The 21,111-nt window shown below is 60.7% G+C and overlaps 1 protein-coding gene across 3 annotated transcripts in view; it reads left to right on the top strand.

The window, feature by feature from the left end:
• Positions 1–3,206: 3,206 nt before the first annotated feature.
• The window catches only part of ZNF385A (zinc finger protein 385A), a 72,491-nt gene continuing 54,586 nt past the window's right edge, over positions 3,207–21,111 (top strand). For 2 of the 3 annotated variants that reach the window (XM_054012171.1, XM_054012168.1), the window contains exon 1: positions 6,003–6,067. In XM_054012171.1, coding sequence (XP_053868146.1) covers positions 6,034–6,067 — 34 coding nt within the window. In that variant the 5' untranslated portion in view covers positions 6,003–6,033. Of the gene's footprint in view, positions 3,514–6,002; positions 6,068–21,111 lie in introns of those variants that run through there. The other variant, XM_054012170.1, reaches the window with a different exon arrangement.

Genomic DNA, 21,111 nt, shown 5'->3' with positions numbered 1-21,111 from the left:
CAACCTGCTCTTTGTACTGCAACCCCAACACCACCCCCAACCCGCTCTGCATACCCCAACCCCCCACACTCCTTGTACCCCAACCCCCAACACACACACATCCACTCCTCATACCCCAACCCTCCCCCACTCCTCATGCCCTAACACACATCCCCTTGCTCCGCGTACCCCAACCCCAACATACCCAACCCTCAACCTGCTCCTCGTACCGCAACCCCAACACCACCCCCAACCCGCTCTGCATACCCCAACCCCCCGCACTCCTCATACCCCAACCCTCCCCTGCTCCTCACACCCCAACCCCCAACACACCAACCTGCTCTTCATACCCCAACACATACACACACCTCATACCCCAACCCTCCCCCGCTCCTCATACTCCAACACACATCTCCCCGCTCCACATACCCGAAGCCCCCAACCTGCTACTTGTACCACAACCCCAACGCCACCCCCAACCCGCTCTGCATACCTCAACTCCCCGCACTCCTCGTACCCCAACCCCCAACACACCAACCCCCCAACCTGTTCCTCATACCCCAACCCCCAACACACACACCCTCGCTCCGCATACCCCAACACCCCATTCTCCTCACACCCCAACCCCCTCCCACTCCTTATTCCCTCAACCCCCCCGCTCTGCATACCCCAACCCTAACCCTCCCTCGTTCCTCATACCCCAACCTGCTCCTCATACCACAACCCCAACACACACACCCTCACTCTGCATACCCCAACTACCTGCACTCATCACACCCCAACCCCCAACACACCACCCCCCACTCCTCATTCTCCCAACACTCCTCATACTCCCACCCCCAACACACACACACACGCTCCATGTACCCCAACCCCAACACACCCACACCCCCAATCCGCTCCTCATACCCCCAACCCCCATACACACTCCATGTACCCCAACCCACTCACCCCCAACCTGCTCCACATACCCCAACCTCCAACACACACATGCCATCCTACTCCTCAGACCCCAACTCCCCAACCTGCTCTGCGTACCCCAACCCCTAGCCCGCTCCTCATACCGCAAACTCCAACACACACACACACTCCTCATACCCCAGCCCAACACATCAACCCCCAACCTGCTCATCATACCACAACCCCCAACACACACCCCCACTCCTCATACTCCAACCCCTACCACCCCTCCTCAGCCCCAACTCCCCAACGTACTCTGCGTACCCCAACCCGCTCCTCATACCGCAAACTTCAACACACACACACACTCTTCATACCCCAACCCAACATATCAACAGAGACACTCCCCAACCCCCCATCCCGCATACCCCAACCCACCAACTCGCTCCTCATACCGCAACCCCCAACACCCCCCACTCCTCATACCCCAACCCAACACATCAACCCCCAACACACACACACACTCCTCATACTCCAACCACCCCTCCTCAGACCCCAACTCCCCAACCTACTCTGCGTACCCCAACCCCCAGCCCGCTCCTCATACCGCAACCCCCAACACACACACAAACTCCTCATACTCCAACCCTCCCCCACTCCTCATACCCCAACCCCCCAACTTCACCTCATACCTCATCCTCCACCCAACACACCAACCCCCTCATGCATCCCCCCCCCCCCCCCATACACCACCCCACTGCATACGCCAGACACTCCAGTTCAGGGACTTGAGACTCCCTCAATATATCCTGGGTATCTGGGGCCTCTGGCCTGCTCTGGGGGATGGGTCAGGCAGGGGCAAACACAGCATGAAGCTTTTTGTGTGTGCCTGAAATGGGAGGGCAAACCGGGGAGCCTGACTGATAGCGTGTATGTCAGTGTGTGTGTCTATCTGTCTCTCAGCATGGGTGTGGGTGTGTGTCTGTCTTTCAGTGTACGTGTATGTGTGTAACTGGATGTCCCGCAGTGTGTGTCTGGCTGTCTCTCAGCTTGTGTGAGATTGTCTGTCCTGCAGTGTGTGTGTCTGTCTGTCTGTTCCGCAGTGTGTGTATGGCTGTCTCTCGGTGTCTGTCTGTCCCGTGGCTCTTTGTCTGTCCCACAGTATGTGTGTCTGTCACACAGTGTGTATGGCTGTCTGTTCAGTGGTGTGTGGCTGTCTGTCCTCGCTGTGTGTGTGTGTGTGGCTGTCCCTCAGCTCCTGCAGTGTATGTGTGGTGTCTGTCTGTCCCGCAGCGTGTCTCTGTCCCGCTGCTCCCACAGTGTGTGTGTGTGTCTGTCCCGCAGTGTGTGTCTCTGTCCCGTGGTGTGTGTGTGTGGCTGTCCCACAGCATGTGTCTGTCCTGCTGCTCCCCCAGTGTGTGTGTCTGTCTGTCCCGCAGTGTGTGTGTGTATGTGTGGCTGTCCCACAGTTTTCAGAGTAGCAGCTGTGTTAGTCTGTATCCGCAAAAAGAACAGGAATACTTGTGGCACCTTAGAGACTAACAAATTTATTAGAGCATAAGCTTTCGTGGACTACAGCCCACTTCTTCATGTGTCTCTGTCCCGCAGTGTGTGTGTATGTGTGACTGTCCCACTGCTCCCCCAGTATGTGTGTGTGTGTCTGTCCCCCCAGTGTACATGTCTGTCTGTCCCGCAGTGGGTGTGTGTATGTCCCACAGTGTGTGTCTCTGTCCCGCAGTGTGTATGTATGTGTGACTGTCCCGCAGCGTGTGGCTGTCCCGCTGCTCCCCCAGTGTGTGTGTGTGTCCACCAGTGTACGTGTGTGTCTGTCTGTCCCGCAGTGTGTGTGTGGCTGTCCCGCAGTGGGTGTCAGTCGGCGGGCGGGGACCATGTGTCCGCCCGCCAGCCCGGCCCGGCCCGGCGCTGTAAGGTGCGCTCGCTCACCTGGGCCCTGCCGGGTAACGCAGCCCTGAGCGGCCCGGCACGGCCCCCGCCGCTCGCTGGCTGCTCCTTGCGCTCTGGTCGCTGCCATTGGCTCTGGAGTTGGCAGCGCAGCCAATCGCGGGACGGGCAGGCGAGTCGCCCCGGGGGTCCCTGCCCAGGAGCCGCGCTGCTGCTCGGGGCTCACATTGTTGGTGCTGCGGCTTCGGCTTCTCTGTGCACGGACCCTGCTGCCCATCTCCGCGCCCGGCCCGGCCTGGCCCTTCACCGCCCCCCCGACCGCTGGGGCTGCCCGACCCCCCCACCCCGGATCGCTGGGCTGCCCGCCCCCCTCCTCTTGATCGCTGGGGCTGCCTGACCCCCCCACACACACACTCCTGGATCGCTGGGGCTGCCTGCCCCCCCCACACACTCCTGGATCGCTGGGGCTGCCTGACCCCCCCCCCCCCGACACACCTGGATCGCTGGGGCTGCCTGACCCCCACACACACCTGGATCTCTGGGGCTGCCTGACCCCCCCCCGCCCCACACACACCTGGATCGCTGGGGCTGCCTGACCCCACCACACACCTGGATCGCTGGGGCTGCCTGACTCCCGCCACACACACCCGGATCTCTGGGGCTGCCTGACCCCCCCCCACACACACACCTGGATCGCTGGGGCTGCGCCCGGAGCCCGCGGGATGATTCTGGGTGAGTGGATGCTCTGTCCGTCCGTCCGTCCGTGTGTCCGGCGACCCCCTCCCCAGCTCTTTGATTCGGCCCGATCCGTGACTCCCCAGCCCCGGGGGTTGGACCCGCTGCGCCTGTCGGACCTTATATGTGCTGGGGGGCGGGGGGCAGTATGGCCCCCGGGATGGCGCTGATCGGAAGCGCCTGAAACTTCCCCGGGCTGCTGGGGGAGAGGGGCAGTATACACAGAGCTGGGGGGCGGGGGACAGTTGTGCGGAATTCGCCCGGACGCCCACTCCTCCCCCTGCCCCACTGCCTGCCCCCTCCTCTGCCCCCACTCCAAACCCCTCCTCCCCCGGACCCCCACTCTGCCGCCTACCCCATCTCCCCTGTTCCATACCCCTCCCCTTGCCCCCTCCTCTCCATCCCTCCCTCCCCCCCGCCGCCTTAGCCCACCGGGGCACAATATGGAACTTTTTGTCATTTCAGACCAGTTCTGCTTCCAGCCTTGGTCTGGTGTGTGTGTGTGTGTGTGTGGGGGGGGGGGTAATGGGGGCTGGGGAGGGGGCCCTGGAGGAGTGGGGAGCACGGGGGGATTGGGGGGGACAGAACGATCTGATCTCCACGGCTATTACTTAGCACGATCCTGCCTGTTCTCCCCCTGGGCCTGACTCTGGCAGCTGGGCCGGGGAAGCGGGGTGCCTTGGCTGCCCTGACCCGCCGGGGGCTGCTGGTTCTGCGGGAACGGGGGGGGGGTGCTGGGCGGGATGTGCCCCTCATGGCTGAAGCTTCATCTCTGACCTAGATCCTGGCTCCATCCTCCCTGTCCCTGCACAGCCCCCCCCCGTGACCCCAGGATCGGGGTCCCCAAGGCAGCCTCTGCCCAGCGATGCTGTCACCCCTGGAGGGAGGCAGAGGTGGGGGAGGGGTGGGAGATGCTCTGCTCCAGTCTTGTGGGTGTCTGGGCAACAGGCTCCATCACTCCCTAGTCCTGGGGGTGGAGGGTGGGCGCAGAGCTGGGGGGGCCAGGCCTGGAGCTTGGCCTGGGGGGTGGGGGCTGTGCCCCAGATGGAGTTCACAGCAGTCAGGAGTGAGAAACAAAGGAGTCTGAAGTGTGGAGCTGCTGCCTCCCTCCCATTCCCCTGCTCTCCGGTACTTCCATCCCATCCCTCTGCCCCCGTCCCGTCCCTCTGCCCTGTCCCATCCCAATGCCCTGTCCTGTTCCAATGCCCCACCTTACCCACGTCGTGTCCCTCTGCCCCATCCCTCTGGCGCCCCCCATCCCATCCTTCTGCCCTCTGTCCCATCCCTCTGCTCCCTGGCATCCCCTGTCACGTTCCTCTGCCCCATCCCGTCCCTTTGCCCCATGGTACCCCCATCCCATCCCTCTGCCCCCCGGTACTCCCATCCCATCCCTCTGCCCTGTCCTGTTCCTCTGCCCCACCTTACCCACGTCCCGTCCCTCTGCCCTGTCCAGTCCCAATCCTTCTGCCCTCCATCCCATCCCTCTGCCCCCTGGCATCCCCTGTCACGTCCCTCTGCCCCTGTCCCATCCCTCTGCCCCCCAGCACTCCCTGTCCCATCCCTCTGCCCCCCGGCACCCCCGTCCCTTTGCCCCCATCCTTCCCTCTGCCCCCCCATCATCCTCCTCTCCCCATAAGCTCAGTCAGAACAGGGGCCAGAGCAGGCAGGTGACAAACCAGTGTCACCCACCCACCCAGCTCTGCTGGTGCCCCTCACTCCCGAACTGCAGCCCCCCGTTATCCCAACCCTGCCCCCCCAGCTCTGCCAGGTTTGGGAGGGGGTGGAAGTGGCCCTTGCGGATGACAAAGCCCCCCTGACTCCTTTGCCAGGGGTTGGGTCACTGGTCTCTAGAGGTTATGGAGGTTGCTGGAAGTGGGGCATTCAGGGAGTCTGTAACCTCCAACCCCGGAAGCGGGCGCTGCCCTCGCTGCTGAGTCTGTGGCCACCCCTGCCTTGGCTGTGTCACAAGCTGTTATTCGTGAGGAGTTGGGGGTGGGAGGTGATGCCCCCCCCAGGCTCCCTAAGACTCTGGGGCACCTTAGCTCAGCCCCCGACCTGCCGTTTTATTGGGCCCCAGCCTCCCCCATCTTCCCCTCGGCTCTAATGGTGGCAATGGGTTCCGTGCTCTGGATGGCTGGGGTGGCCATGCTGGGAGAAAGGCCCTGTGCTGGGCATGTTGGCAACTCTGGTCTTGGCTGGAGCCAGCCCAGAAAGAATCCGGTGGGGAAGGGACCAGGGCCCCCAACATGGGGGTGGGGGAGGGCCACAGCATCTGATCCAGCTGGGATAGGTCCCTGGGCCGAGACTTCCCTCAGCTCGCTCCAAAAGCCCTGCAGTGGCACTTGGGCTGGGACTGGGTCTGCCCGTGTGTCTGGGGCTGTCTGTGTCTGGGGCTGTCTGTCTCCAGGGCTATCTGTCTGGGCTCATCTCTTGCTCGCTTGCTCTCTCCCCCCTCCTCTCACCCTCCCTCTCTTTCAGTGCTTGGTCTCATGCCTCCAGCTCCCTTGTGTGTGTGACATGGACTCAGGCCAGAGCCCCAGATATTTCCCAGGTAGGTGCCAGAGACACTCCCAGGATCCCGTTCGGCAGCAGCGCCTGCGGGGTCCTGTCATGGGGCAGCGCTCGGCGGCAGCGCCAGGAGGTCCCGTCACAGGGTGGCAGGGGGTCCCGTCATGGAGAGGGGGGGCTCGATGGCGCTGCCTGGGGGGTCCTGTCTCAGGGCAGTGATTGGCGGCAGCACCGGGGCATTCCGTTGCTGGCCAGTGATCGCTGGCAGTGTCGGTGGGTCCCGTTGTGGGGTGGTGTTCGGTGGCTGTGTCGGGGGTTCCCGTCGCAGGGCAGTGCTTGGCAGCAGTGCCGGGGGGTCTCGTTGTGGGGTGGCAATTGGTGGCATCACCGGGGGTCCCATCCTGGGGCAGTGCTTGGCAGCAGTGCCGGGGGGTCCCATTGTGGGGCAGCGCTTGGTGGCAGCACCTGGGGAAGGTTCCATCACAGGGCGGTGCTTGGCAGCAGTGCCAGCGGTGCTCGGCGGCAGTGCAGGGGGTCCCGTCACAGGGCAGCGCTCGGTGGCAGTGCTGGGGGTCCCGTCACAGGGCAGCGCTCGGTGGCAGTGCTGGGGGTCCCGTCACAGGGCAGCACTCGGTGGCAGTGCTGGGGGTCCCGTCGCAGGGCGGCGCTCGGCGGCAGTGCAGGGGGTCCCGTCACAGGGCAGCGCTCGGTGGCAGTGCTGGGGGTCCCGTCGCAGGGCGGCGCTCGGCGGCAGTGCAGGGGCGTCCCGTCGCAGGGCGGCGCTCGGTGGCAGTGCTGGGGGTCCCGTCACAGGGCAGCGCTCGGTGGCAGTGCTGGGGGTCCCGTCGCAGGGCGGCGCTCGGCGGCAGTGCAGGGGCGTCCCGTCGCAGGGCGGCGCTCGGTGGCAGTGCTGGGGGTCCCGTCACAGGGCAGCGCTCGGCGGCAGTGCTGGGGGTCCCGTCGCAGGGCGGCGCTCGGCGGCAGTGCAGGGGCGTCCCGTCGCAGGGCGGCGCTCGGTGGCAGTGCTGGGGGTCCCGTCACAGGGCAGCGCTCGGTGGCAGTGCTGGGGGTCCCGTCGCAGGGCGGCGCTCGGCGGCAGTGCAGGGGCGTCCCGTCGCAGGGCGGCGCTCGGCGGCAGTGCAGGGGCGTCCCGTCGCAGGGCAGCGCTCGGCGGCAGTGCAGGGGCGTCCCGTCGCAGGGCAGCGCTCGGCGGCAGTGCTGGGGGGTCCCGTCGCAGGGCGGCGCTCGGCGGCAGTGCTGGGGGGTCCCGTTGCAGGGCGGCACTTGGCGGTGGTGCCCGGCAGGGATTTGGACTATGATCTTTTCCAGTCCTCTCCCCCATCAGTCTCGGTGGGTGCAGGAAGCCCAAGGAGAAGGGCTCAGCTCTGGGATGGCTGTGGGGCTGCAGTGAGGGGATCCCCCCAGTCCCACCCCATTTCCTGCTACCACCTGCGACTCTGTCACAGGACTTGCTGCGGGGGCAGACCTAGGGAACCCCCAGGTCCTGCCCAGCTGAAAACAAGGTTCCAGCATGGTGCCAGGGGGCAACATACTGCAGGGACCGGGGTGGTGGTGGCAGGGGCACCATGCTGTGGGGATGGAGGCAGGGGCATGGTGGGGGCCTCATGCTGCAGGCAGCGGGGCGGGGGCACAGCAGGGGGCCTGGTGAGAGAACCAGCTTTCCGATGAGGTGAGAAACTCGGGCATCCATGGCCTGTGCCGCTCCCGCAGCGCCTTGCCAAGCACTGGCGTTCCCGGCGTGTGCTGGCCTGTCCCAGGAGCTTTCCACCCCCTGCCATGCCAGCCTTTCTGCTGTTGGACATGGGGGTCTCCTTCACTTCCTGTCCTAAACTGCTGCGTTGTGTTCACTGTACCGCCTCCGCCCCGGGGGGGGTGTGACTGCAGGGGCCCAGCAGTGTCCCCCATGGTGGGTGCTGACCGTGGTGGGCAACCCAGTTCCAGCCCCAAGCCCATTGGCAAAGGGTTGCTAGGGCAGCCTAGAGGATCGCTCCTGTTGGCTGGCTTTGGGGGGGGCTGTCTCTGTCTGAGGCTGAGCGTGGTAACAGAACCAGGGCTGGCGGACGAGGCGCCCGCGGGAGCTGGAAGAAGGGCTAGTGCCCTGTCCTTCAGCTGCCCTGTGCCAGGGCAGGAGATCCCCCCAGCACATGGCAGGACCCCTCCCACAACGTGTGGGGGCACTGGACCCTGGGCGAGGAGCTGGGCATGCAGCAGGTCATGGAGTGACTCTCCCCCCCAGCTCCTGGTGCTGGGCAGGCTGGGGGGTAACTGCCCCTGCTGTCCTGGGACCCCGCCTGCCCCAGGGTCTCAGGGACCCCGGCCCAATTCCCAGGCCGCACTGCCCTGGCTGCACCAAAACACCCTCCCCCCACTCCACCATCCCCAGGGTCCCATAATGGGGGGGAAGCCTGAGGCTCACAGGGCCGTGTTCATCTGATCAGTATGGGGGATTGACAGCATGGGGCAGGGGGGAGCTACCGAAGGAATTACCCGCACGCAGACACCCAGCCGGGCAGAGAACAGCAGCTGAGCCAGGCAGGAGGAGCTGGGCAAGGCAGGGTTGGGACTGAGGGGCACAGGCAGGCCTGGGGGCAATGAGGGGAGCCCAGGGCTGCGCTAGCAGGGGCGTGTGGGTCAGGATTGAGGGGCCGTATTAGATTGTCTAGCACAGAGTATTGAATATGTCAGTTGGTGTGGAAGAACTCAGTGTGAATTAGCAGTGTGTCCCCACATGTCGGTGTGTGTGTGTGTGTCGGTGTGCGTTCGTGTCAGCATGTGTATGTGTCAGTGTATCCACACTGTATGTGTGTGAGTGTGTGTCTGTCTATGTGCATGTGTGTCTGTGTGTGAGCAGGGTCCCCCCATGGGATGGGGCAGCTTGGCTAGCGGGGGGGGAGGGGGGAGAACCGGTACATTGCTGGCAAGGGGCGCGCAGGAGGGAGTGAATTTGGGGGGATGTAGAGTATTGGGGTGAGACCAAACAAAGCCGTAGGGGGTATCAGGAACCCCAGCAGGTTAGAACAAGAACAGACAACTGTGCTCTTTCCTGCCTGTCTGGTGACTGGGGGCGTAGGCGGCGAGGCGGGGTGCGGAGAGCTCCCTGTGGAGTGCTGGAGCTGGGACATGGGGGGGAGGGGAGGGCACCCCCGGGGGAGGGTGGGGACCTGCACCGAACACTGCTCCGCCCCACTTGAGTGCCTCCCCTGGCAGCAAGCCATTGCGCATCGTGGTGCCGGCCGGGCAGGGACCGCGGGAACCCTCGCTCAGCAGGTGTCATGGTCGCTTCAGTGCTGAGTGGGCAGAGCGGGAGCAGGGAGCTACAGGGCATGTGAGCACAGGGAGACGGGCCCTGGGCTGGTTTTGGGGGCTAAAGACCTTGGCTGTGTGCCCATCTCCAGTCACTACAAACAGACCCACGCCTGCTGGGTTCAGCATCCCGGGGGCACGTCTCTGCTCCAAGGATCCAGCAGGGGGTGCTGCAGGGCAGGACAGGGCACTTCAGTGGTACTATGTGGTGTGTACATGAGTGAGTAAGTGGGTGGCCTTGGCAGAGCCACTTTGGGGAGGCCCAGAACTGGCACGTTAGGGTGGCTGTGGGTCGGGACTGAGGGGCACCAGCAGAACTGGCACGTTAGGGTGGCTGTGGGTCGGGACTGAGGGGCACCAGCAGTGCAGGAGCTGGGGGAAGGAGGGAGCCCACAGCTGGGCTAGCAGGCGGCTGCAGGTGGGGAGTGAGGGACATCGGCAGAGCTCTGTGGTGGGGAAAGGGAGAGCCCTGAGCTCTGCTGGCAGGGGGCTGCGGGCCGGAGAGCTAGAGGGAGCTGTGCCTGGTTACCTTGACTCTGCCCACTTTCCCATCTCTGCGGTTCCACGGTTTGGTGGCTCTGGGGCGTTACATGGGCACTTGGGGTTTGCAACCTCCCGACAAACCCGTCTTGGCCCCCTGGACAGCACGAAATCTCCCTGCCGGGCAGCGCTGTATTCCATGTATTCGGTCCGGCCCGGGGCTGCACCCCCTCACCAGGCTCTGCATGGCAGGCAAGACTGATCTAGGCTACACTCACCGGGCACTTGAGTGGCTGTCACACCCTGGATTGTTTTGGTAGGGTGCTCAGTGGGTGTGACACACTGGATTGTTTTGGTAGGGTGCTCAGTGGCTGTCACAACCTGGATTGTCTTGGTAGGGTGTTGAATGGGTGTCACAACCTGAATTGTCTTGGTAGGGTGCTGAATGGGTTTCACAACCTGGATTGTTTTGGTAGGGTGCTCAGTGGGTATCATGCAGTGGATTGTTTTGGTAAAATACTCAGTGGGTGTGACACACTGGATGGTTTTGGTAGGGTGCTAAGTGGGTGTCACACACTGTTTTTTTTGGTAGGGCAATCAGTGGGTGTCACACACAGGATTGTTAGAAGGGTGCTCAGTGACTGTCACATGGTGGATTGTTTTGGTAGGGTGCTTTAAGAGTGTCAAACACTAGATTGTTACGATAGGGTGCCCAGCTGGTGTGACACCCTCGATTGTTTTGGTAGGGTTCTCTGTGGGGGTCACACACTGCATTGTTTTGATAAGGTGCTCAATGGGTGTCACACACTGGAATATTTTGGTAGGGGGCTGAGTGGGTGTAACACACTGGATAGTTACAGTAGAGTTCTCCGTGGGTATTTCACACTGGATTCTTATTGTAGGGTGCTGAATGCATGTCACACACTGGATTGTTAGCGTAATGTGCTCAGTGGGTGTCACACACTGAATTCTTTTGGTAGGTTTCTCAGTGGGTGTGACATGCTGGATTATTACGATAGTGTACAAAGTGGCTGTCACACATTGGATTGTTAGGGTAGAGTGCTCAGTAGGTGTCACACACTGGATGGTTTTGGTAAGGTGCTCTGTGGGTGTCATACCATGGATTGTTTTGGTAGGGTGCTCAGAGGGTGTCACACCGTGGCTTTTCTTGGCAGGGTGCTGAGGGGGTGTCACACATAGAATTGTTACGGTAGGGTGCTCTGTGGGTGTCACACCCTAGGTTGTCTTGGCAGGGTGCTGAGCAGGTGTCACACACTGGATTGTTATGGTAGGGTGCTGAATGGGGGTCACTGGATAGTGGATAGTTATGGTACAGTGCTCAGTGTGTGACACACCTTGGATTGTCTTGGTGGGGTGCTGAATGGGTGTCACACACTGGATTGTTAGGTTAGGGTGCTTAATATGTGTCACATTTTTGATTGTTGCGGTAGGGTGGTCAGTAGGTGTCACACACGGGATTGGTTGGTGGCGCGCTCAGTGAGTGTCACACACTGGAATGTTTTTGTAGGGTGCTCAGTGGGTGTCAGACTTTGGATTGTTACGGTAGGGTTCTTAATGTGTGTCACACACTGGATTTACCTTAGGGTGCTTAGTCGGTGTCACACACTGGATTGTTTTGGTAAGATGCTCAGTGGGTGTCACACACTGGAATGTTTTGGTGGGGTGCTCATTGTGTGTCACTCATCGGTTTGCTTTTGTAGGGTGCTCAGTGGGTGTCACACACTGGATTGCTTTGCTAAAGTGCTCAGGGGGTGTCACATACTGGACTGTTTTGGTAGGGTGCTCAGTGTGTGTCAGACCCTGGATTGTTAAGGTAGGATGCTCAGTGGGTGTCACGCACTGGGTTGTTTTTGTAGGGTGCTCAGTGGGTGTCACACACTGGATTGTTTTGCTAGGGTGCTCTGTGGGTGTTCCAGACTTAATTATTTTGGTAGGCTGCGGAATGGGTGTCACTGGATTGTTTTCGTAGGGTGCTTAGTGGGCATCACACACTGGATTGTTTTGCTAGGGTGCTCAGTGGGTTTCACAGGCTTCATTGTTTTGGTAGGGGGCTGAACGGATGTCACTGGATTGTTTTGGTAGGGTGCTCAGTGGATGTCACACCATGGATTGTTTTGCTCAGGTGCTCAGTGGGTGTCACACCATGGATTGTTAGGGTAGGGTGGTGAGTGGGTGTCACACACTGGATTGTAACGGTGGGGTGCTCAGTGGGTGTCACACACTGGATTGTTAGGGTAGGGTGGTGAGTGGGTGTCACACACTGGATTGTAACGGTGGGGTGCTCAGTGGGTGTCACACACTGGATTGTTAGGGTAGGGTGGTGAGTGGGTGTCACACACTGAATTGTAACGGTGGGGTGCTCAGTGGGTGTCACACACTGGATTGTTAGGGTAGGGTGGTGAGTGGGTGTCACACACTGAATTGTAACGGTGGGGTGCTCAGTGGGTGTCACACACTGGAATGTTATGGTAGGGTGGTGAGTGGGTGTCACACACTGGATTGTAACGGTGGGGTGCTCAGTGGGTGTCACGCACTGGATTGTTAGGGTAGGGTGGTGAGTGGGTGTCACACACTGGATTGTAACGGTGGGGTGCTCAGTGGGTGTCACACACTGGATTGTAACGGTGGGGTGCTCAGTGGGTGTCACACACTGGAATGTTATGGTAGGGTGGTGAGTGGGCGTCACACACTGAATTGTAACGGTGGGGTGCTCAGTGGGTGTCACGCACTGAATTGTAACGGTGGGGTGCTCAGTGGGTGTCACACACTGGATTGTAACGGTGGGGTGCTCAGTGGGTGTCACACACTGGATTGTAACAGTGGGGTGCTCAGTGGGTGTCACACACTGGATTGTAACGGTGGGGTGTTCAGTGGGTGTCACACACTGGATTGTTAGGGTAGGGTGGTGAGTGGGCGTCACACACTGGATTGTAACGGTGGGGTGCTCAGTGGGTGTCACACACTGGATTGTTAGGGTAGGGTGGTGAGTGGGTGTCACACACTGGATTGTAACGGTGGGGTGCTCAGTGGGTGTCACACACTGGATTGTTAGGGTAGGGTGGTGAGTGGGTGTCACACACTGAATTGTAACGGTGGGGTGCTCAGTGGGTGTCACACACTGGATTGTTAGGGTAGAGTGGTGAGTGGGCGTCACACACTGAATTGTAACGGTGGGGTGCTCAGTGGGTGTCACGCACTGGATTGTTAGGGTAGGGTGGTGAGTGGGCGTCACACACTGAATTGTAACGGTGGGGTGCTCAGTGGGTGTCACACACTGGATTGTTAGGGTAGGGTGGTGAGTGGGCGTCACACACTGAATTGTAATGGTGGGGTGCTCAGTGGGTGTCACGCACTGGATTGTTACGGTAGGATGCTCAGTAAGTGTCTTACACTGGTTGTTATTGTAGGGTCCTGATTGCGTGTTACACCCTGGATTTCTATGGGAGGGTGCTTTGAGGGTGTCACTTACTGGGCTTTTTTGGTAGGGTGCTGTGTTGGTTTTTCACACTTGATTGTTTTTGTAGGGCACTCAGTGGGTGTCACACACTGGATTGTTTTGGTAGGATGCTCAGTGGGTTTCACAGACTTCATTGTTTTGGTAGGGTACTGAATGGATGTCACTGGATTGTTTTGGTAGGGTGCTCAGTGGGTGTCACACTAAATTGTTAGGGAAGGGTGCAGAGTGGGTGTCACTCCCTGGATTGTTTTGGTAGGGTGCTCAGTGGGGGTCATGTGCTGGACTGTTAAGGTAGGGTGCTCATTGTGGGTCAGATATTGGATTGTTATGGTAGGGTGCTCAGTGGGTGTCACACACTGGATTGTTATGGTAGGGTACAGGGTTGGTGTCATACACTGGTTTGTTTCGGTAGGATGCTCCGTGGGTGTCACACACTCAATTGGTTTGTTTACTGGGTGTTACAATCCCAATTGTTACGGTAGATTGCTCAGTGGGTATCTCACACTGGATTGTTTTGGTAGGGTTCTGAGTGAGTGTCAGAGGCTGGAGTGTTTTGGTAGGGTGCTCTGTGGCTGTTACACACTGGTGTGTTTGGTAAAGTGGTCTGTGGGTGTCACACCCTGCATTGTTTTGGTAGTGTGCTCAGTGGGTGTCACGCACTGGACTGGTTTGTATGGTGCTCATGCACTAGATTGTTCTGGTCGGCTGCTCAGGGATTGTCACACACTGGATTTACATTGGGGTGCTTAGTTGGTGTCACACACTGGATTATTTTAGTAGGGTGCTTAGGGGGTATCACACTCTGGATTGTTACGGTAGGGTTCTCAGTGTGTGTCACACACTGGATTTACGTTAGGGTGATTAGTCGGTGTTATACAGTGGATTGTTATTGTAGGGTACTGAGTGGGTGTCACACTGTGGATGGTTTTCGTAGGGTGCTCAGTGGGTGTCTTACACTGGATTGTTATTGTAGGGTGCTGAGTGGGTGTCAAACCCTGGATTGCTACGGTAGGGTGCTTCAAGTTTGTTACACACTGGATTGTTTTGGTAGGGTGCTCAGTGGGTGTCACACACTGGTTTGTTTTTGTAGGGTGCTCAGTGGGTGTCACACGCTGGTTTGTTTTGGTAACATGCTGAGTGGGTGTCACACACTGGATAGTTCTGGTATACTGCTCAGTGGGTGTCACACGCTGGTTTGTTTTTGTAGGGTGCTCAGTGGGTGTCACACACTGGATTGTTCTCATAATGGGCTCAGTGGGTTTCACACCCTGGATTGTTTTGGCAAGGTGCTGAATGGGTGTCACTTAATTGTTTTGCTAGGGTGCTCAGTGCGTGTCACATCCTGGATTGTTGAGTTAGTGTGCTCTGTGGGTGTCACAGAGAGGTTTGTTTTTGTAGGTTGTTCAATGCCTGTCACACACTGGATAATTCTGGTAGAGTGCTCAGTGGGTATCCCACACTGGATTGTTGTGGTAGGGTCCTGTGTTGGTTTCATATACTGGATTGTTTTGGTGGGTGCTCAGGGGGTGTCACACACTGGATTGTTATTGTAGGGTGCTGAGTGGGTGTCACAGACTGGATTGTTTGGTTAGGGTTCTCAATGGGTGTCACGCCGTGGATTGTTTTGTTACGGTTCTGAGTGGGTGTCACATTGTTTTGATAGGGTGCTGAGTGGGTGTCAATCACTGGATTGTTACGGTAGGGTGCTCAATGAGTGGCACACACTGGACTGTTTTGGTAAGGTGCTGAGTGGGTGTCACAGACTGGATTGTTATGGTATGGTGCTCAGTGAGTGACACACACTGGATTGTTTTGGTAGTGTGCTGAGTGGGTGTCAATCACTGGATTGTTATGGTATGGTGCTCAGTGAGTGACACACACTGGATTGTTTTGGTAGTGTGCTGAGTGGGTGTCAATCACTGGATTGTTTGGTAGGATGCTCAGTGGGTGTCACACATTCTATTGTTAGGATAGGATGCTGAGTGGGTGTCACACTCCGGATTGTTTTGGTAGGGTCCTCAGTGGGTGTCACAGACTTCATTGTTTTGGTAGGGTGCTGTGTGGGTGGTTCACACTGGATTTTTTCAGTAGGTTGCTCAGTGGGTCGCACACACTGGATTGTTTTGGTAGGGTTCTCAGTGTGTGTCACACCCTGGATTGTTTTGGTAGGGTGCTCAGTTTATGTCACCCCCTGGATTGTTTTGGTAGGGTACTCAGGGTGTGCCACAAACTGGATAGGTTTAGTAGGGTGCTCAGTGGGCCGTGTGCACTGCAATGTTATTGTAGGGTTCCTATGTATTTGGTGTGGTGTTGAAGCCGGTAAGCAGTGCTGTGGGTGGTGGGAACCGAGGGACCTTGGCTTGGTTGGTATGTCTGTTCTCTCCCCCTTCTTCCCACCCCCGACTGGAGGCCGGTTGCTCTTGGCTGTATCGCGGCACCAGCCGGCCTTTATATAAGCAGGTTGTTGTGGCTTAACGGGTTATTTTTATCCCTGAGCAGAGTCGTGCTGATGGGTTCCTTTTTCAGTGACTTCCTCCACTGTTAGCAGCCAGCAGGCCAGCCTGGCTGGGCTGAGCCGGGCACACCTTGGTCCTTGGGGAGAGCTCGGTTCCCGCCAGCTGACTGCGGTGCCCTCCCGTCCTCACTTGCACTAAATCACCCGGGCCGGGCCAGGGCCGCGACCTTGAACCTGGCAGTTCGCCCTGCAGCGCAGTTGCCCCTTTGCCACAATGCCTGCGGCTCCGGGACCAGGCCAGTCCTGCCACTTCCAGCAGGGGTGGCACCGAACCCTAGATCCCTCCTCCCCGTGTGGCTGGGCCTGGGGAGCAGTCAGCATGGAGGCTCCCATCCCCAGGTGCCAGCCCCCTGTGCCCAGGACCCGCCCTGCACCACAGATCCCTAGCTGCTGTTAGTGGCCTCAGTGGCTTGCAGCCCCCGAGTCCCTCCCCACCAGGGTGACCCAGCCTTTCTCTCGGGGGCCCCCCTGTTTCACCACAGACATTACCAGTGAAAGCGGTGGCAAGGAGGACCTGACAGAAGAGAAGGGAGCCTCACGTCCCTGCAGGCAGTGGCTTAGGGCCTGCGCCCCAGGGTCTACGCTGGACTGGGCCATTCGGCCTCGCCTACCCAGGGATGGGGTGAATCTGAATGAATGGCCTCTGCTGGTGTCTGTGGGGCCTGAGGCAGGAGGGCCAGGAGCCACCAGCTGCCCCCGCACCAGAGCCGCTCACCAGGGGCCACCAGTGAGACATGCCCCCCGCCCCCGGCAAGGGGGTGCCTGGCTCAGCTCTGCCCCGGCTTTGTGGGCGGCAGCTCAGCCACGGCCCATCGGGGGGCACCGCGCTCCTTAGCTAGGTGACCCCGTACTGCCTGCGACCAGCTGGGACAGCCCCTTTCCCATGGGGCGAGCTGGGAGCATGTCTCTCTGGCGCAAGGGCCCTGGCATTGGGGCACAGGAGGGCTGGGGACATGATGGGTCAGGGCACCAGACCCCACCACAAGGTGGTCAGCCCAGCTCCATACCAGGCCATCTGTGAAGGCTGCTTGTGATCTGGGCAGCAGAGTGCCCCCTGCAGGGGATACATGGTGCTGCTTGTTACCTGCCTGGGGTTCGTTCCCAAGTGTGTCAGCATCACTAACGCCCATGGCACAAAGGGAGAAACTGAGTCACACGGTGGCAAGAGTCTTCCCAGGGCACACAGGGAGCAGGGCTTGGGATAGAACCCAGGAGTCCTGGCTCCCAACCCCAGTTGTTGCTGCCTCTCACCCCACCCCCGCTCTTGCTCCCTCCGCCCCCTGGGCATAGTGCTGCCATCTGGTGGATGCTGACTCCCCACCCCAGAGTGGGGCCTTTGTGGTGAGGGGCTGGTTTGGTGGCAGGTGAGGCAGGGCCCTCCCTGGCAGGGCCGGCTCCAGGCACCAGCTTACCAAGCAGGTGCTTGGGGCGGCCACTTCGGAGAGGGGCGGCACGTCCAGCTGTTCGGTGGCAATTCGGCAGATGGTCCCTCACTCCTGCTCGGAGAGAAGGACCTCCCGCCGAATTGCCGCTGCAGATCACGGTCGCGGCTTTTTTTGTTTTGGTTTGGTTTTTTTTGTTTGGCTGCTTGGGGCGGCCAAAACCCTGGAGCCGGCCCTGCTCCCCGGCCAGGTATGTTTGTGTCGGGGGGGGGGGGGGGGGATGGAACAGGATCTGAGGGCAGCTGGAGGGACTGATCTGGGGAGTGGAACTGCTGGGGGACTGTGTGCCTTTGGGGCCATATGGCTGTGCAGTGACCTGGAGGGGGTGGGAGTGCTGGGGCTGGGGGTTGTGCGGGCAGTGGGGGAATTGTTGGGAGAGGGAGGTGCTGAGATCTGCAGAGGGATCTCTGAGAGTGGCTGGGGGTGGGAGGGAGTCATTGGGGATCTTCCGGGGGGGAGGGGAGGGGCTGGTTAATCCAGGGATCCTGCCTAGACAGAGGCCAAGCTCAGGTGCGTCCCCGAGCCGCTGCCCGGCACCCGCACCGGGGGGATGTGAATCTGCCACCCCCCAGCCTCTTGTGCCACCCCTCAGGCTACAGGAGCGACTCCACTGGCTGGCAGCAGTAGTGGGCAGTTATCTTCTAGTGGGTCAGAAGGGAGGTGGCATGTGGTTTGCTAGAGAGTTACGCTAGCATCTGCAGGAGCTCCAGGGGGCACTGGAGATATTGTGGCATCGGCAGGGGTGCTGGGAATTTGGGGGGCATAGGGGTGGGAAGGGACATGGCTGTACTGGAGCTGGTGGGGGAAGGTGGGGTGTAGGAGGAGGCTGGGTTCTGGAGGGGCAAGATTTGCATTGTACCAGGGCAGAATCCCTTTTCCATCCCCACAGGATGGGGTGCCCAGTGCTCACAGTTCCAGGCAGGCTGATGGCACAACCAGTATCAGTGCCAGTCTGGGGGTACTGAGCAGGCCCAGCAGGGCAAGGGTCACCTTCCCTCCAGGCGCTTGGCATCATCTGCTGCCTTGGCCACCCTTCTGAGACCTTCCCAATTAGCGCCTGGCTCAGATGGATTTGGTCCCTCTGGGCCTTGCAGTGCGGAGGATCCAGGAGGGGATTAGGGAATCGAGCACTGGCCAAACACCTGCTTTGGGATTATGGCCCTGCTGGGATCCTGAGGAAATCAGAGGGGACCCCCTCTCCTACACACACAGCCCTCAAGAGCCCCAGCACCCCAAGGACTCCAGCCCCCCAAGAGCCTCACCCCCAGCCTGGCTCAGGGCCTGAGGAAGTTGCAGGAGCTTAGCTGGGAACTTACTCTTTTGCAGGATCTTCTGCAGCGTGTTGCTCTCCCCCTCCCCACAGCGGGCAGTGCCAGATGCCCCAGTGGGCGAGTCTCTCACCGGACCCTGGGGGCTCCAGCCTTGGCCAGGCAGGTGTCTGATCTAGGAAGTTGCCCAGCTGCCAGTGGCTGTGCCTGATTGTCGGGGCGGGGGGGAACCTGTGGCCCTGTGGCAGAGATGCAGGCTCAGGGCTTGCTGGGGCAGGGCAGGGCAGTCGGCTCCCAGGGCTCAGGTATCCCCCCAGCGCATTAGGGACAGAGATGCAACAGCCCCAACCCCCACCCCTACAGCTGCCCCTGTCATGGCTCTGCTGCCCTCAGCCCCCCCAGCAGCAACTGCTCCGAGCCACACTGCTGCAGGGTCGGACACCCATTTGCCAGGGCCACATTGTCCTGGGCACTGGCCAGGGGGCGATTCAAAACGTGGGGGTCCTCTGGCACCTTCCCCTGAGGAGCACCCAGCCGTTCACAGGCAGGGATATCAATAGCTGCCAAGGGGCAGCTGGATATCGCCCCACAGTCGAGAGGAGAAACTGAGGCGCAGAGTGGGGAAGAATGCACCCAAGTTCACAGACACATGAATAGAACCCAGGAGTCCTGACATCCAGCCCCCCTGCTCTGACCACTAGACCCCACTCCCCTCCCCAAGTGGGGACGGAACCCAGGGCTCCAAGGGCTGCTCCCTGGGATAGCCCCGCAGCTCCCTGAGGCAGAGGGGTGGTCAGACTCCTGCAGGCGACTGTGAGATGAGTTTGCCAGTCCTCAGGCCTGTCCGTCGTGAGCGAGAGGGGATGATACAGAGCTCCCCAGGATGGATAGCCGGGGGCCTGCTTCCCCACTGCCCCCTCCCTGGTGTCTGGGCAGCAAGCAGAGCCCTGGCTGGGTGGGGGGAGGGGGAATTCTCCCTCCTGCTCCAAGTGGGGACAGAGCTGGGGCTGCCACTCCTGGGACTGTCCCTGATGGGGATTCGCACTGGGAGCAGGATTCCGGGGTCCCCTTGCCGGCTTGGGGAGAGGAGCAGTAGTCAGGACTCCTGGGTTCAGTATCCCTTGGGCCCTGCCTGGGCTCCACGTGCCCTGGCAGATCGCAGGTCTCTCTGGCTGTGTGGGGCTGGGGGGCGGTGGCACCCGAGTGGTGGGGTGGGCAGGTAACAAGGCCTTGCCGTGCCAGGGAGCCATGCCCTGGGTGGAGCAGGCCGGGGAGGGGCTAACATTGCAGACTCCAGGGCCAGCCTTGTATCCCCAGGGTATAACCAGAGCTCGGCCTGGGTGTGGGGAGCCATCAGCGCTGGCCTGGGGAAGGCATTCGCTCTGGGCCCAGCTCCGGAACCAGCCTGGGGCCTGCTAACCCCCACAGCCTTTGGCCCCACCGTGGCACATGCCCCCTCACCCAGGGCCTATGAGACCCCATGGAGCCTGGCTGAGGGGTTGCCCCAATGCTGACATTCAGATGGGGCGGGGGAGAGGTGCCAAGGAGAGGGCTTGTTGGGGAAGTTGGGGGGCTCACATGGGGGGCTGGGCAGCAGGCTTATCTGGGGGAGTCTCCGATTCTAGCAGCTCCCCCAGCCCACCCCGCTGCCCGCTCGGTGCCCGCTCAGCCCCCCATGGTGACGGAGCCGCTCCTGCTCCTCTCAGCCACGCTCCCAGCCCCCGCCAGCTGCCGCGCTGGCAGCAGAGAAATGGGGCCAGTTTGTCAGGAACAATCAGGGTCTTTTCCGCCCGGCTGCTCCCAGGCTGCGCAGAGACGGGCCTAGCCGGATGGGTGAGGGGAGCCCCCGGGCTCTCGACGACCAGCGCACAAGGGCGGCGATGGGGTGGGGGGTGCACCAGAGCCCACCCTGCTATGTGGAAGGGCTGGAGGTTCACGGAGCCAGGGCCAAACCTGCTGGCACGCTGGGGAGAGGGGGGGCATGAGCGAGCTGGAGCTGGCTGCTGCGCAGGGTCCCCCAAAGTGCTGTGTACCCCAGCACCCTGTGGGCATCATGCCCAGCCAGGCAGCCCAGGGCCCTGCCGCACATCACTCAATCCAGACTGGGCACCCCCAGACCGCAGGGGTAGGAGCCCCACTTCCAGCCCCCCATCCCAGCCTCGTGCATGCCCAGAGGCTGTGGGTTAGGGGAGGGGGCATCGCGTGCGGGCAGCCAGTGGGCACATAATTAACCTGAATCCAGGCTGGGCTTGGGCCCACTTGGTGTGAACGTTTCCCTAACTAAAAATAGCTGCGGAGCAGCCAATCGGCAGCCGGGGCACCACTCCCGTGTCCCACTGTGCTCCCTGCCTACCCTTGGAGTCTGGGCAGGCAGCAGAGCTGGCCTCGGGCTGGCACATAAGGGGCGGCAGGGCCAGGCCGGTCCTCACTCCACCCCACCACACTAGGCACCATTTCCCACCCTCCACTGTGTGCCACCAAGTGCCTGGGGTGGCTCCGGGGGACGGGGCGGTGCCTGGTCCTTCCCCACACGCCCCTTGTGCCCATCGGCCTGCCACAGGGCTGTTCATCCAGCCCTAA

This window comes from Malaclemys terrapin, chromosome 23 (assembly GCF_027887155.1).
Source record: "Malaclemys terrapin pileata isolate rMalTer1 chromosome 23, rMalTer1.hap1, whole genome shotgun sequence".
Lineage (NCBI taxonomy): Eukaryota > Metazoa > Chordata > Testudines > Emydidae > Malaclemys > Malaclemys terrapin.
Note: the sequence above shows the minus strand (reverse complement) of the source record. Positions and strands in the feature narration are given on the sequence as shown.